The 15,915-nt window shown below is 37.2% G+C and overlaps 1 protein-coding gene across 1 annotated transcript in view; it reads left to right on the plus strand.

Moving 5' to 3' along the window:
* Positions 1–8,488, plus strand: part of nalf1a (NALCN channel auxiliary factor 1a) — a 98,851-nt gene extending 90,363 nt beyond the window's left edge. Inside the window, exons 2-3 of the mRNA XM_007228706.3 lie at positions 22–193; positions 6,395–8,488. Coding sequence (XP_007228768.3) covers positions 22–193; positions 6,395–6,705 — 483 coding nt within the window. The 3' untranslated portion in view covers positions 6,706–8,488. The remainder of the gene's footprint in view (positions 1–21; positions 194–6,394) is intronic.
* The last annotated feature ends 7,427 nt before the right edge of the window (positions 8,489–15,915 follow it).

The following is a 15,915-nucleotide window of genomic DNA, read 5'->3' on the forward strand; positions in this document are numbered from 1 at the left end:
GCTGTTCTTCTCTTTTTGCAGATTGTATACAAGCCTTGGCTCTGTGCTCAGTTCTTCCAGAGCAATCAGTCCAACTGTAGCCGCAAGGTCCCCTGTGAGCAGTACTGTCTCGAGGTCCAGCAGCGATGTCCGTTCATATTGCCTGACAATGACGATCTTATACACGGAGGCACTCCCAGTTTTATATGTACAGGTAGGTGTTGTGTCTGGTGGCTCCCTGTTTTCAATGGATGATCTTATCCTGTGCAACAGAGGTAACTCTTGACCTTACTTTACTGGGGCAGTCCTGATGAGAGCCAGTTTCATCATGACGTATTTGATGGTCTTTGCGATTGTACACTTACACTCTGCTTACTCTTTGCTTTGTAAATTCTAGTTTGAGGTCAGAATCAAAAGTCAGTTCATTTTTTTTTACTCACATTAATTCAACAAAATAATATATTTAGCATAATTTATCACACTCTGTATCAGTTTACTCTCTTTACTACCTCCTCACCAACTGCCTGTCTTCCAGCTGAATGATACAAGCTGGGTTTAGAATAGTAACCTTAGCTGAGCTAGCTTTCCTTACTAGTTAGCTTTAGCATTTGTTTGTTCACCAAAAGACTTGGCTGCATTTCTCTGTGTACATTTCACTCACATGTGACTTGGGTAGCACTTGTGATGTACATTTATACTTACAAAAGCAGTGTTGATGTACACGTATGTTTACAGTAGCACTTGTGAGGTACATTTATGGCCCAAATCAAAAGTCAATTTAAACTCACATTAATTCAACAAAATAATGAATAATGTAGAGCATCATTTATCACGCTCTATATCATTTTACTCACTTTACTACCTCCTTACACACTGCCTGTCTTCCAGCTGAAAGATACAAGTTGGGTTTAGAATAGCACTTGTGAGGTACATTTTATGGTTACAGTAGCAGTTCTATTAGAGGTACACTACCGTTCAAAAGTTTGGGGTCACATTGAAACGTCCTTATTTTTGAAGGAAAAGCACTGTACTTTTCAATGAAGATAACTTTAAACTAGTCCTAACTTTAAACAAATACACTCGGTACATTGTTAATGTGGTAAATGACTATTCTAGCTGCAAATGTCTGGTTTTGGTGCAATATCTACATAGGTGTATAGAGGCCCATTTCCAGCAACTATCACCCCAGTGTTCTAATGGTACAATGTGTTTGCTCATTGGCTCAGAAGGCTAATTGATGATTAGAAAACCCTTGTGCAATCATGTTCACACACCTGAAAACAGTCTAGCTCATTACAGAAGCTACAAAACTGACCTTCCTTTGAGCAGATTGAGTTGCTGGAGCATCACATTTGTGGGGTCAATTAAACACTCAAAATGGCCAGAAAAAGAGAACTTTCATCTGAAACTTGACAGTCTATTCTTGTTCTTAGAAATGAAGGCTATTCCATGCGAGAAATTGCTAAGAAATTGAAGATTTCCTACAACGGTGTGTACTACTCCCTTCAGAGGACAGCACAAACAGGTTCTAACCAGAGTAGAAAAAGAAGTGGGAGGCCGCGTTGCACAACTAAGCAAGAAGATAAGTACATTAGAGTCTCTAGTTTGAGAAACAGATGCCTCACAGGTCCCCAACTGGCATCTTCATTAAATAGTACCCGCAAAACACCAGTGTCAACATCTACAGTGAAGAGGCGGCTGCGGGATTTTGGGCTTCAGGGCAGAGTGGCAAAGAAAAAGCCATATCTGAGACTGGCTAATAAAAGAAAAAGATTAAGATGGGCAAAAGAACACCGACATTGGACAGAGGAAGACTGGAAAAAAGTGTTGTGGACGGATGAATGCAAGTTTGAGGTGTTTGGATCACAAAGAAGAACGTTTGTGAGACGCAGAACAAATGAAAAGATGCTGGAAGAATGCCTGACGCCATCTGTTAAGCATGGTGGAGGTAATGTGATGGTCTGGGGTTGCTTTGGTGCTGGTAAGGTGGGAGATTTGTACAGGGTAAAAGGGATTCTGAATAAGGAAGGCTATCACTCCATTTTGCAACGCCATGCCATACCCAGTGGACAGCGCCTGATCGGAGCCAATTTCGTCCTACAACAGGACAATGACCCTAAACACACCTCCAAATTGTGCAAGAACTATTTACAGCAGAAGCAGGCAGCTGGTATTCTATTGGTAATGGAGTGGCCAGCGCAGTCACCAGATCTGAACCCCATTGAGCTGTTGTGGGAGCAGCTTGACCGTATGGTACGCCAGAAGTGCCCATCCAACCAATCCAACTTGTGGGAGCTGCTTCTAGAAGCGTGGGGTGCAATTTCTCCAGCTTACCTCAACAAATTAACAGCTAGAATGCCAAAGGTGTGCAATGCTGTAATTGCTGCAAATGGAGGATTCTTTGATGAAAGCAAAGTTTGATGTAAAAACAATGTTATTTCAAATACAAATCATTATTTCTAACCTTGTCAATGTCTTGACTCTATTTTCCATTCATTTCACAACGTATGGTGGTGAATAAGTGTGACTTTTCATGGAAAACACAAAATTGTTTGAGTGACCCCAAACTTTTGAACGGTAGTGTATATTTAAAACTGTAAAAGCGCCGGTTAAGTACATTTATGTTTGGAATAACACTGCTGAGTTAAATGTATTGTGCTTTGTCGGTTTTTTTTTCTACTGGAAATTAAACCTGTTTAACATTTGGTAGGTTTTTTTGCTAGGTTTTGGCAAAAAAAAGGTACATCTCTAGTATACAAAAAGGAAAATACAGTACCAGTCAAACGTTTGGACACACTACTACTAATTCACTATTGTAGATGAATACTGAAAACAACACAACTATGAAAGAACACAAATTAGAATTATTAATTATGTACTACATTATGTATCAAAGAATTAAATAAAGCAGCATGTTTTATACTTCGCATTAAAAAAAATGCTTTAATGCCAATTTTTTACAGTTTTTACTCTGCATATTGTATAATTACCCACTGTATGGCACTCTTAAGCAAAAAAAAAGCCACTCTGCTGAAGTACAGTTTTATAAAGGAGTCCTAGTTTAGTTCTCCAGCACCTAGACTAGAGTTGCGTTAGCATTAGCCGCTAACCACTATTTTCCTATACAGAGGTGAGTATTATCGGCCTGTAGCCTGCTGCTAACCCCAGCTAGCACATTACCATTAGCCGCTAACCGTGCTCGCTATTTCCCCGTTCAGAGGGGAGCATTATCGGACTGGTGTGCAAATTGTGACTGTTTTATCTCACTCAGTTTAACATTAAGTGGGTTGAAAATTATCTTTTTTTTTAAAGGTCAGTTTAGATAAAAACTCTTATTGTATTAACAGTAGAGTTAACACACACACAGCTGTATTTAGAGATGTGGGTCCATGCCATAGCATGCCATTATTAGCCTCAGCCTGCACTCTGTAATTATCCATTTGTCCTCCTATAAGAAAGGGTTTAGTCATTCAGTTTGGCGCAAATTGACCTTTTGTCAACAGCAGCAAGTCCAATGCTACTTTGGCTTAAAAGCATCAATTTTAAACCTCTTTATGTCCATTTATTACCAACTATCTGAGCATTAAAATTATTGTTCTTCCTTTATATAACGTCTTAATATGCTAATGTCAACATTGTGGGAGAAGTTAATGCAAAACAGCATTTCGACATTTAGATTTACATAATGCTGAAGAGTTACGTAGTGCTACTTTAGGCTGTGAGCCATGAATCGAGATGGGTTCTGCATATAAAAGACTGATGCATAAATGTTTTCATATTATTCATCCTGCTGTATATTGTTTATCTATCAAAAACCTGTATCTTCCTTTATACAGTTATACAATCAGCAGATGCCTTTTTACAGGGTATGAAGGCATGAATGAATTTCTTGGTGGATGAACTAAAAGAAATGCTTCAAAACTGCTTAGTGTTAAATCTTTTTTTTTTTATACTTGAATGCACTTTTGTATAGTATAGACATTTCAGACATTCAAGGTCTTCTTATATCTTCTTGGATCAGTAAAAAAAAAAAAAAAGACGTGGACTAAAGCATAGTTTCACTTATACCAGATGAAAAAATATTTTCAGGGCTGTAAAAACTAGACCTGTATTCTTAGTTTTATGTTCTGTTCCACCTTAAAATACCCTAGACCATAGGTCGGCAATAGGCGGCCCGCGGGCCAGATGCGGCCCGCAAGCAAGAAACATCTGGCCCGTGAGGTTGAACTATAATGAAAAAAAAAATCGGACTGTCCGTCTCAAAAATGCTCTTTATTTAGAAACTTAATTTTCCAAAACAGAAAAATTTATTAAAGATTTTTTGATAGAGCCACGGGCTGTTAGATAACTGCTAGCTTCTTTATTCTGTTATTTTTTTTTTTATTCGTTTAGTTTTTTTATTTAACAAACAGGTATATCATTAATAGCGCCCCCAATGGTCAGTCCACAGATTTCACCCACATCAGCCCCGCCAAGTGCTTGTGGCCCGCCATGTAATGGCTTGGAAAAAATCTGGCCCGCGGCCAAACTTAATTGCCGACCCCTGCCCTAGACGGTATGTTTAGAGCCCCTAAAAAAGGCATCTTCAGCCTGAAGACAGTGTGTCGCCACAGCAGAATTTGAGGTGGAATGGTTATTTAACAGTATTAAAGGCAGATTATACAACAGTTAGTTCCGACCTCACAATCTGATTGGTTGAGAAGTGTTCTAGCCGTGATGATATATGTGATAACAGCACGGCCTTCTCACACTAAACCTGTATCGCTCCACCGACGCGTTGCCGAGTAACGGCGTATATACACAGGACAGCTTAGAATCATCAACGGCATCAGCGGCAGCGTTAGCTTAGCACAGGCTAGCGTCTGACAGTCAGAACGTTATTAAGTTAATGCTGAGATAAAGCAAGCTACGCTAACCTAACCACAGTCCAGCCGGCTAGCTAAAACCAACACCACCCAGCAAAACAAGCAGAAATGCTCAAAAAATGCGCAGCGTTCATCTGAAGACGACTCCACAGAGCAGGAGAGGAGAGTATTAGCATTATTTCACGCTCCTAACGTTACCATCTTCGCTTATTCCCAATTTTGCTTTAAAGCTAACTTTCGTGGTGTTGGTCTGTATAAACCATACACCGTTTTGTAGTTAAGTTTCAGTTCTGTTACAGTTGTGGTGGAACTACTTTTTGGCGGAAGGCACAGTCCATATTAAAGCATATTCGTTCTTAATTTCTTAAAGTTCTTTGATTTATTTTCTTTATTCATTTTGTAAAAAAAAAAGAAACTGTTGTATAAAAGCAATAGAACACTCGAGGTCGTGTGTTATCACGAATAACATCACGGCTGTGATGATCTACAGCACTCGCCTTCGGCTCATGCCTACGACCGAATCACAGCCGTGATGTTATTCGTGATAACACACTCCCTCTCGTGTTCTATTGCTTAAATAGCAAATTCTAACAATCTTACATTCATGTGAGTGATTTACCGAAGGCAATGAAGTGCATTTAAGGAAGTTACCAAGCTACTTAAACGTAATGCAGAGGCTTGTGTTACCTTAATGTATTTTTAAAGACAGTTATGTACAAAATGTATCCTTTAAAAAATAAGCTGTACACCTTATGTTTATACAAAAACTGCAATATTAGAAAGATTAAAACCTCATTTTTTAAAAAATAAATTAACGTCTCTTTAAAAAGAAAAAACACTTTGTCTTTGTAAACATAAATGCGAGAAAAAAGTGCAGGAGCATTCTGTAACAGTTTTCATGAGATCAAATTAAGCAGTGCAGTTTTAGTCATAAATGTATCTCAGCAGTTCTGTACTAATAACACATTTAGCTACCAAAGCAATGCATTTTATTTTAGAAATGTATCTCAGAAGTTCTATTCTAATCACACAGTTTTAGCTTATAAATTTACCTAAGCAGTTCTGTTTTAATTACATATTTAGCTACCAAAGCAATGCATTTTATTTTATAAATTTATCTCATAAGTTATATTCTATTCACACAGTTTTAGCTTATGAATTTACCTCAGCACTTCTATTCTGATTACATATTTAGTTATCAAAACAGTTTAATTTTAGCTTATTAATTTACCTCAGCAGTTCTATTCTAATCACATATTTAGCTACCAAAGCAATGTAATTTTATTTTATGAATTTACCTCAGCAGTTCTATTCTAATCACATATTTAGCTACCAAAGCAGTGCAATTTTAGTTATGAATTTACCTCAGAAGTTCCATTTTAATCACAAATTTAGCTAAATAGCCAGTGATATTTTAACTTTTAAATTGATTTAAGCAGTTCAATTCTAGTCACACATTTAGCTACCCAAATAGTGTAAATTTAGGTTTAGGTTACAAAAATGTTAAATGTTAAAATTATGTCTTTTCTTTCTTGCTGTTTTTCCTGTAGGGCTTTTGGAGACGGGGAACGCTGAGCAGGAGCCACAGTGCTGTGACGTACGGTGGGACCTGAAATCCAGCAATCGTTCGCGTGGCACTTTCAAAAGGACTCACCCCTCGTGCCAGCATGGCTCCTCCGCCGCCACCACCGGTGCCGCGGCCTCCTCGGGGGCACCGCGACTGGGACAGGGCAGGCTCAAGCTCTGTCTGCTGGTCCTGGTCCTTCTCCACACGGTGGCCACCATGACGGCAAGCCAGAACTCCACCTGCCTGGCTGGGATCTTCCCTTTGGAAGACAACAACACCCCGAGGGAGGAGTGATTCGGACCACGGTGGTTGGGAGGGCTAGCGCTAGTGAATTAGCATGCTCCAAAACCCATCTCCCGCCAGAAAAGGAGGAGACACGCCCTCCTCTGGTGAGGAGCCAGCAGCGAGGACATACTGGGTCGGAATGGGGCACGCCGGGCGGTGGAAGTTCACGCCCAGCCAGCCCCCAGCTGCGCTTTACATGTTCAGTGCTCTTTAGGCCCCAGCATCGATGGAGGAACAACAGGACGGAGGAGAAGAAGCGCAAGACGAGAAAGAGAGAAGATGAGAAGACGAGCAGGAGCTGGTCCAGGCCATGTCCTACCGAAGACGTCACACTGTTCTGGGACACCCACGTTCTGAAAACCACATACAAACAAACACATATATGTTTTTATTTCACGTACTTTGCACTAGGAGATGATCTGACTTTTTTTTATTTTGAGCTTCAGCTGACTAAACATGTTTCTTCTCTGCACACTTCACTCGCTTCAGATCAAAAATGGAAAATTACAAAAGGGGAGAAAAGTGCAGAAGTTCTATGTATCTACGTCTCGGTCGCGGTTCTCTATGTTTGTGCCCCGTTCTCTTCTATATTTTGAGAGCTAGCATGATTAGCTTCTCTCCTCGCTGCTACCATAGCCGCTAAGAAACGAATGGCTGGCTGGTCGTGAGCCCAGTTATCCTCAGTACTTGTTACTCGTTACTTGTTACCTCCTTTCTTGCTTTCTCAGACATGTTCTGACCTTGCCTTCCGGCCAAAATGAAATCGTCATCGATGTAGGCAGGGAAATACGTCAACAGAGCCTCAAAACAGCAAACTGAGCAGACCGGTAGCATGTGCTATTGGTAAGATATGGTTAATCAAATGGGGGCCTCAAACTACAAATGATATTGCCTGTAACACTTTCATACTCGTCGTTGTTTTTTGTAGTTCTAACATTCAGCCTCGCTTTAGATTTGCAGTTTTTTGGTGGATTCCATTACATCCCTGTTTCTTGTCATTTCATGACATCAAGACAGAGAGAGATGAAGGTACCAGTGGAGCACTGATGACACCTACTGGCAGGACCCAAATTCCCTGATTACTCAGTTTAGAATGTGTAGATTTAAAGGAGAGAAAAAGCAATCGTAGAGTCCCAAAATATAATCAGTCTGAAGTCATTCAGAGTGATTTGGTGTGAAATAGTCTACATGTTTTAGGGAAACATACCAATTCAGAATTCAGCAGGTTCCACTGTTTCGTGTTCACAGCGTGTTTAAATCTGAGAAAAGTACATGCAGATTACATAGAATTACATTGGCTCACATGACGAAGCAATTTTTTTACTATAACATTTTATATTTTATCCATTTTATTTTGTAATCTCAATTAGATCCATCAAAGTAATTACACAATCTGCTTATCGTACAATATCTGTACAAGCATGGAAGGCCATTAACAAGTCTTAAAAAACAGTTTTATTTTATGTTTTATTTTAGATTTTAGATTTGAATTCCAATGTCAGACACCACCTTATAATTAAAAGTACATATCTTTAAAGGGATTATTTTGCCTTTCAACAGCACAAAATCATCATTAATCCATGGGTTTCACTGCCTTTAAAACGATTAAAATAAAGTTCAACTAAACAATGAAATATCAGGAGTAGGTTTTGCCTTATTTACTTTAAGTAACAGAAAGATATTCTTACAACAGTAGGTTATTCACTAAATAAATAAAAATAAAAAGCAAAATGTAAAATTCCAACTACATTTTGACTTAATTTATGTCTTAATAGCTAATTTGAAGTCAGTTATTATTATTATTAATATTATTATGATTTTTTCAGGTTAAAATGTTTTTGGATTTTTTTTTTTTTGGAGACTCCTTTTTTTTATTACGTTTTTTTCCCCCCCAATTAAAACCCGTATTAAGAATTCAAATCAAATTTCTATAGTTAAACATTTCACATCAAACCATTCCAGATGACTTGGGTTAAATTTCAGTTTCTTTATGTTTTAGGGAATTTTAGAGAAGAATTGGAAAATCAGTGGAGGGAAACCAATCAGGATAGGGTTTTTAATGTTAGAAATCTCAAAAGTTATCCAGATTGTTTTGGGTTTATAATCACCCAGCATAAATTTGCATGAATAAGCTTATGGCTTATGGTTTTGTTGTTCATTCGCTGTTTATGCTAGGTTCACATCCAGCGGATGGGAGTATTTTGAGTATTTTGGGGGAAATTTGAATTTAATTAAATTTTAAATTAGGGTGACAAGACGTTACATTCCTCTAACACTTGTTAGAAACTGTGGAATCTTATCATTGCCAGGCTGCAATAACATGATAACGGTGCCTGAAGAAGTCTGTTTCATTTTTTTATTTTGTATGTAATGTGGCTTTAACGACTTACAGTAGTTACGTTAGAATGAATCTTCATATACGCTTTAATTGGCACAAGATTATTTGTCATTTTGCCAATTTGCTGTTTGATTGATTCGTCGATTGGGAATGACACCTTGTTGTTTTGACAATTTCGACAACCTTAACGATTGCTCCAACAGCATCTCCTCCAGTAGGGTAGCTTATAGTGATGATGTGCTAAATGTAACCATCGTTTTTTTTTTTTTGTCCTTGAAATGTCCTGAATCATCATGTAAAGGGCTTAGCAGTTAGCGTGTAAGAGAAGGAGTTCTCAAGGGCTCATTCTATACTTCTCCTTCTATGTGTAGGACTGTTGTCTTTGGTGTCTGGACGTTTTGGACCGCTAGCTGCTGATGTGCTGTTTTTTTTTTTTTTTTTTTTTGGTCTGCTTTTTTTTTGCAGTCGTTTTACCTGGTGTTTCATCATGGGTCCACCTAGTTTATAGAGGATTATTTTTAGGCTCCCAAATTTGGCTGGAGAACATTGTGTGCGCATTTTATCTTGCGTCTCACACAGAGATCACAGAGATTGCGACAACCTCTGGCCAATTTTTAAATGTATTTATTTGTTTATTTATTTGAATCTGGAAGCCCCAGGGAAAGCCCCATCCTCCATTCATTATCTCTCTAAAAAATGAAACTTAAAATAAAAAAACGACAGTGTATAATCTGAGAAATGGCAGCAGTGGCAGTTGATTACACTACGAATGTAATAGTGGTAAGATTAGTAACGTACCGTAGCTTTGTGATGGGTTTATTGGGTTGAGTGAACATGAGGAAATTATGCTTTAAACTGTAGCCTTGTCGTAAGTTGATGAATCGCTCAGTGTTTAACGCTGTTTGGAGCAGCTAGCCGAGGATTTACAGTTCGAAGGCGACAATCATTCCTTATTTCGTCGTTTGACCATGTTTGATTTGAGTGCTGAATCCATAAGAGGCAAGAAATGTCACTGCAGATGTCAGCAGTTACGGACACGGCAGCCGAAATGCTACTTTAATGAGGAAACCCCATACACTTTAATATAATCACAGCTATTTATAGATTTATTTTATTTCATACTTAAATTTCATTTTGTACTAAAATAATTTAATGAATGACATCCACAAATATAACGAGGAAGAACATTTGATATACAGTACCAGCCAAACGTTTTTCTGCATTGTAGATTAATACTAAAGTCATCCAAACTTTACAGAAAACATATGGAATTATTTAATAAACAATCTTGGCATTTTATAGAGAGGTAGAGTCACCTGGAATTTCCAGCTTTTAAGTTAACAGCTGTGCTGGACATATCATGAGTTAATTACTTAAATTTCTTGTTTTCTTAATGTGTTTAAAAGCATCAGTTGTAAAGTTGTGAAGAGGAAGAATTGGTAAATACAGTGAATAGAACTATTTCAGTAATGTTCTAATCCATATTATGTTAGTATTATCCCACGCCCTTGACTGGACAGAGAAGAAGAAGAGAGGGGGTGAGTATTTGGGCTGGAGATAAAGGGAGAAACATGAGGAAGGGGAGGGGAGAATTTAAAGAAGGAGGAAGATGAGGAGGAGGAGGTGGGTGCGAGGTTGTTTAACATGCAGGTAGAGAGGAAGGGACTGTTTATATAGGAAGAAAAGTGGGAGGAGTAAGGGCGTGGCTTAATCTCCCTAAACTAAGTTATAGACATAACTCTACTATGACTCAAACTGCTCAACTAATAAAGAAGAAAAAATGAAGGTCAGTCAAATAAAAAAAATTAGCACTTTAAAAAGTATCCTCAAGTGCAGTCACAAATATCATCAAAAACGGAATGATGATGAAACTGGCTCTCATCAGGACTATTCCAGAAAAAGAAGAGCAAGAGTAACCACTGTTGCACAGGATTCATCAAGATTATCAGAGTTACCAGCCTCAGAAACTGCAAATTCACAGCAACCGCTGATAAGATCACTATAGTACTTCACATTTGAGTATTTTGGTTTGTTTTACAATTTTAAGTTACTACATGATTCTTTATGTGTTCCTATATATTCTGGACGACTTCAGTATTCGTTTACAATGTAGAAAATAGTATTCAGCAGGTTCAAATTTATTTTTTTTTTTTACATATTGAGCAATTGGCTTGGATGTTCAAGTTAAAGTCGAATACAAAATAGACTTCCTGGAGTTTCATGAGAACTGGAGGAAAAACTACTACTGTAAGGCCCAAAATCTGTGTTTCATCAGATTTTAACTTCTAATTGTATGGATTTCTTTCATTGGGTCTCCTGCAATGGTCAATATTTCAGAACCTGCATTTTCCTAATTGTATCAGCAAAAGCAGCAGGCCTGTCACAATAGTTGCTGTACGTTATTCTCATTATTTTTCGTGTAATAATACAGACATGACTTCAATAATCTTTGCTGAATGTAAAGAGACCAGGGTAGCCAATGGGATCGCGTAGAGAGAGGGAACCATATGTTCAACCAATCAACCAACATACAAGGGTTGGATAGTGAAACTGAAACAGCTGTCGTTTTAGTGTGGGAGGTTTCATGGCTAAATTGGAGCAGCCTGGTGGCCAATCTTCATTAACTGCACATTGCACCAGTAAGAGCAGAGTGTGAAGGTTCAATTAGCAGGGTAAGAGCACAGTTCTGCTCAAAATATTGCAATGCACACAACATTATGGGTGATATGGGTCTTTGTGATGTATCAAGAGCCACGGTATCCAGGGTAATGTCAGCATACCACCAAGAAGGACCAACCACATCCAACAGGATTAACTGTGGACGCTGTAAGAGGAAGCTGTCTGAAAGGGATGTTCGGGTGCTACCCAGGATTGTATCCAAAAAACATAAAACCACGGCTAAACCCAAATCACAGCAAAATTCAATGTGCACCTCAACTCTCCTGTTTCCACCAGAACTGTCCGTCACCACAATAAATTATTGTGGTCTAAAACCAGGTGTTTCAGTTTTATTGTCCAACCCCTGTAGCTTCTGTATGGCTTTAGCTGGGTTATAGAGAGCCTGGCCACTTCCTATTTCCCTGTTATTCCCAAAACAATTACTGTTAAACGCTTAATGATTAGTCCTTAATGAATGGAGGTGAATTGATCTGACTACTTGTCCTGGATATTTATTATTTTATTTATTTATTTTTAATTTAAGAAAGTAAAATAAAGAATAACAGTGTAAACACTGTGAGTCAAAAGATGCTGGGAAACGAGACCAAAGGGACAATGATCTAAATCTAAATACATCAGCAAGTAGTGGGTGAGGGAGGCCTATCTTTTAGGCTTTGTCCGGAAAATGGCCGCCATCTTGAAAGCCGCCATATTTCATGTAGTGTGAATAGCGCAGCAACCTGACCACTTAAAAAAGAAAGAAAAAAAAAACTGTAGTGTGAACAGCCATTAGACTAATAGATCTGGAGCCTATTGTTCTATTAGCATTAACAAAATTATTGTGACAGGCCTGTACACAACAATAGATATTATTAATATTAGTATATATCATTTTTTAAGGTTCACAAACTAGTCCATGGTTGTGTTTTTCACTACCTTTCTTTTTTTTTGCTTTTCCACTGCAGGGCTAGATTATCACTAAGGCTGTAGCATACCGCTTTTTGCATTGGTGCGGACCTGTTAGCCATGTTTTCTCAGAGTTAGCATGTTAGCATGCTAACTAAATGCGAAATAGAGAACTGGCTACAGATATGATCTAACATCGCTACTACAGTGTTAATAGCTCTATGCCAATGTATGCGTCTAGAAAAGCCACCGGAATGGTTATATTCTCAAAACAGTCAATAGTCCTGCAATGGAAATGTAGCCTGTTTGTTGTGAGTTAGGTTTAAGGAGAAGTCAGAACCATCTAGGACTCACTAAGTACAGGATTAAGCACCTTAAAAAACGCTTTAAGAACCTTAATGAACCCTCTACAGTATATTCTTCTCTAGCAACTGTACTGTTCCAAATGGCACCCCAAGCTCCATCTTGATCCTCCACCTAGATCATATTCAGGAGAAGGCATCAGCATGCAGGATTCTCTACATAGAAAAATGTAATTAAAATTCCAAACATAATGTAGCTCAATGACAAAGTTACAAGTAAGTTAAAAGTACTAAAAGTAATTATAGTAATTATTCAGCCTTACTTAAAAAGACACTTTTATATTTAAGAGTGCACACTGCTGCAAGTCTTGCCAACAAGATTTCAACCTTCAAAGATGTTGTTCAGACATTTATTCATTTCTTTATTTATATATTTATTATAGTTCTAATTTCTGCTGATGAATGAACATTTCCTCTATCAGCTCCTGTTTTTTTTTCCACCTCGCCATATAAAAACACAGTCAGTGTTTTGCGCAAACCTTTTATGTCCACTGTCCCACGATTCTGCCTTCATTATTCTCACCTCTCGTTTGAAGCGCTGATCTTCTAAACTCCTGTTGATCTATGCAGATGTGCCTCTTGTCATTCTATGGTAGATTTGTGGTAATGAAGTCTCACTGTTGCCTGTCTTTCTTTTTTTGTTTTGTTCTTTTTTTCTATCCCCAATCCCTTGATTTTCTGCTCTGTTACCCTTTTTTCGTGTTTTTTTTTGTTTGTTTGTTTTTTATTGTCACACGTAAGATGTTTTTTGGCTGCATTTGTTCAACACGTGTCAAAAAGAAGCGTGAGCTGCTTAACGTGAATGTTCTCCTCTTCTGGGACGGGTGAAATCGTGTTTTTCGGCAGAGGTCAAACAAACGCTGGTGAGCAACCGGACAGACATATATGGATATTACAATTCTTATTATTACAGTGTCATATTGTCATACAATAGATGCTTTAGTTCGCTGATACTCTTGATTTTTTTTACACAAAGACTTTGATTAAATATTTATAAATTGGTCTCACAGGTCATGACCTTTTTTGAACGTAAGATGAAAAATACAGCTACATTTATGAAAAATATGTTCTAAGGAGAAATAAATAGAGATATGTTAACTATTACAGGTCTGTTGGTCTGAATTCTTTCTCTGTTCAAAGTGTTATTGTGTTTTATACTATAAATACAAAAGATGACTATAGCAAATACAGTACTTTCTACAATTGCAATAAGCCAGTAATGGAGGAATCCTGTTCTGCACATTTTAGTGCTGCTAACACACCTGATTCTACTAATCAGCTCATTAACAAGCCCCTTTACAGTTGTTAAAGCACATAATTTATTCAAATGTGCTGAACAGGGCAAAATGATTATATCTACATTATCGTATAAATTAAGTCATTTTTTTCTTGTAAAAATCAAGTTTTTCCATAACAAAAAAAAAAAAGTAAAAAAAAAAGTCCATAAACAGATGGCTCCTTCCATATTTTACACATTACGTGTAAATATTTCTGAACAATTTTACATATACACACACACACTGTGGCTAACAATCAGCTAACATAATGCTGGCTATCATATAATGTCTACAGCTCTGGAAAAAAAATTAAGAGACCACTTCAGTTTCTCTGATTGTGCTATGTATAGGTATACGTTTGAGTAAAATGAACATTGTTGTTTTATTCTATAAACTGCAAACATTTGTCCCAAATTCCAAATAAAAATATTGTCAAACAAGTATATATTTAAATAAACAATAAACATAAACAAAGTTCATATTTAAATAGTTTCTGAAATCAATATTTGGTGGAATAACTCTGGTTTTTAATCACAGTTTTTATGCATCTTGGCATGTTCTCCTCCACCAGTCTTACACACTGCTTTTGGATAACGTTATGTCTTTACTCCTGGTGCAAAAATTCAAGCAGTTCAGTTTGGTTTGATGGCTTGTGATCATCCATCTTTCTCTTGATTATATTCCAGAGGTTTTCTATTCAGTAAAATCATCTTTTTAAAGTGGTCTCTTATTTTTTTTCCAGAGCTGTATATATGAAATTTTGTGAAAGCATGAAAAAACTGATAGAAAAACAAATTAACAAATTAATGAATAATGAATGTTTATAAGAGTGGGTGGTTTTTAGCAAATGATTCATAGGCTAAAAGCTTACTGCTGCTAATTATCAATGGAAGTAAACTGAGCTTTGAAAATGGATTGTTAGTGCACTCTCTACTAAAGCATTTACACGCTTACACATAACACACAGTACATTCAGACTTTCATCAAAATAACTAGAAAAAGACACAGAAACAAAAAGAACTCTGTAACTATTAAAAAGTATAAGTATTTTTTTTTTTATCTTTAGAGAAATTACAGATGAAGCCTGTGAGCGGTAAATACTGTTTCCTACACCTTTAAAACTGGAGAAAACTGGTACAGGAAGAGTCACGTCTGGCTGACCCACATGGCAACAGCGCATTTAGCCCAGTTTAACATTGGACTAAGTCTCTCTTTAGTTTCAGCAGTAAAGAGAAGAATTAGAGGTCTGAAAGGTAAAGTGATAAGCAGTAATAAAGTCATTGTTAAGATGGTAAAATTAAAAAAGCAGCTTGTCTGGGTCATGCAGCACTGCTACTGCACAACAAAAAATCGGGGTGTTCTAAAACTTCTGACCAGTAGTTTTTATTCTATATAATTCCATATACATTAAAAACAGAAAAATGTAAAACAGATCATTTTAACGCTACTTTCTGGACTGTTTTTTTTTTTGTTGTTGTTATTTCAGTAAAATATTAATGTAAAATAGAATTAATATTCAGATAACATTGAAAACCGAGTAATATACTGTTCATTCTGTATACATCCAAAACAAATAAACAAACGAACAAATAACATAAATCCGTGTATCATTCGTTCATTTGATATTCAATTGAGAATCAAAATCGGAAAATTAAAAAACCAATTCGTTTTTTCGTTT

The sequence above is a fragment of the Astyanax mexicanus genome, chromosome 21, assembly GCF_023375975.1.
Source record: "Astyanax mexicanus isolate ESR-SI-001 chromosome 21, AstMex3_surface, whole genome shotgun sequence".
NCBI classification, from domain to species: Eukaryota; Metazoa; Chordata; class Actinopteri; order Characiformes; family Acestrorhamphidae; genus Astyanax; species Astyanax mexicanus.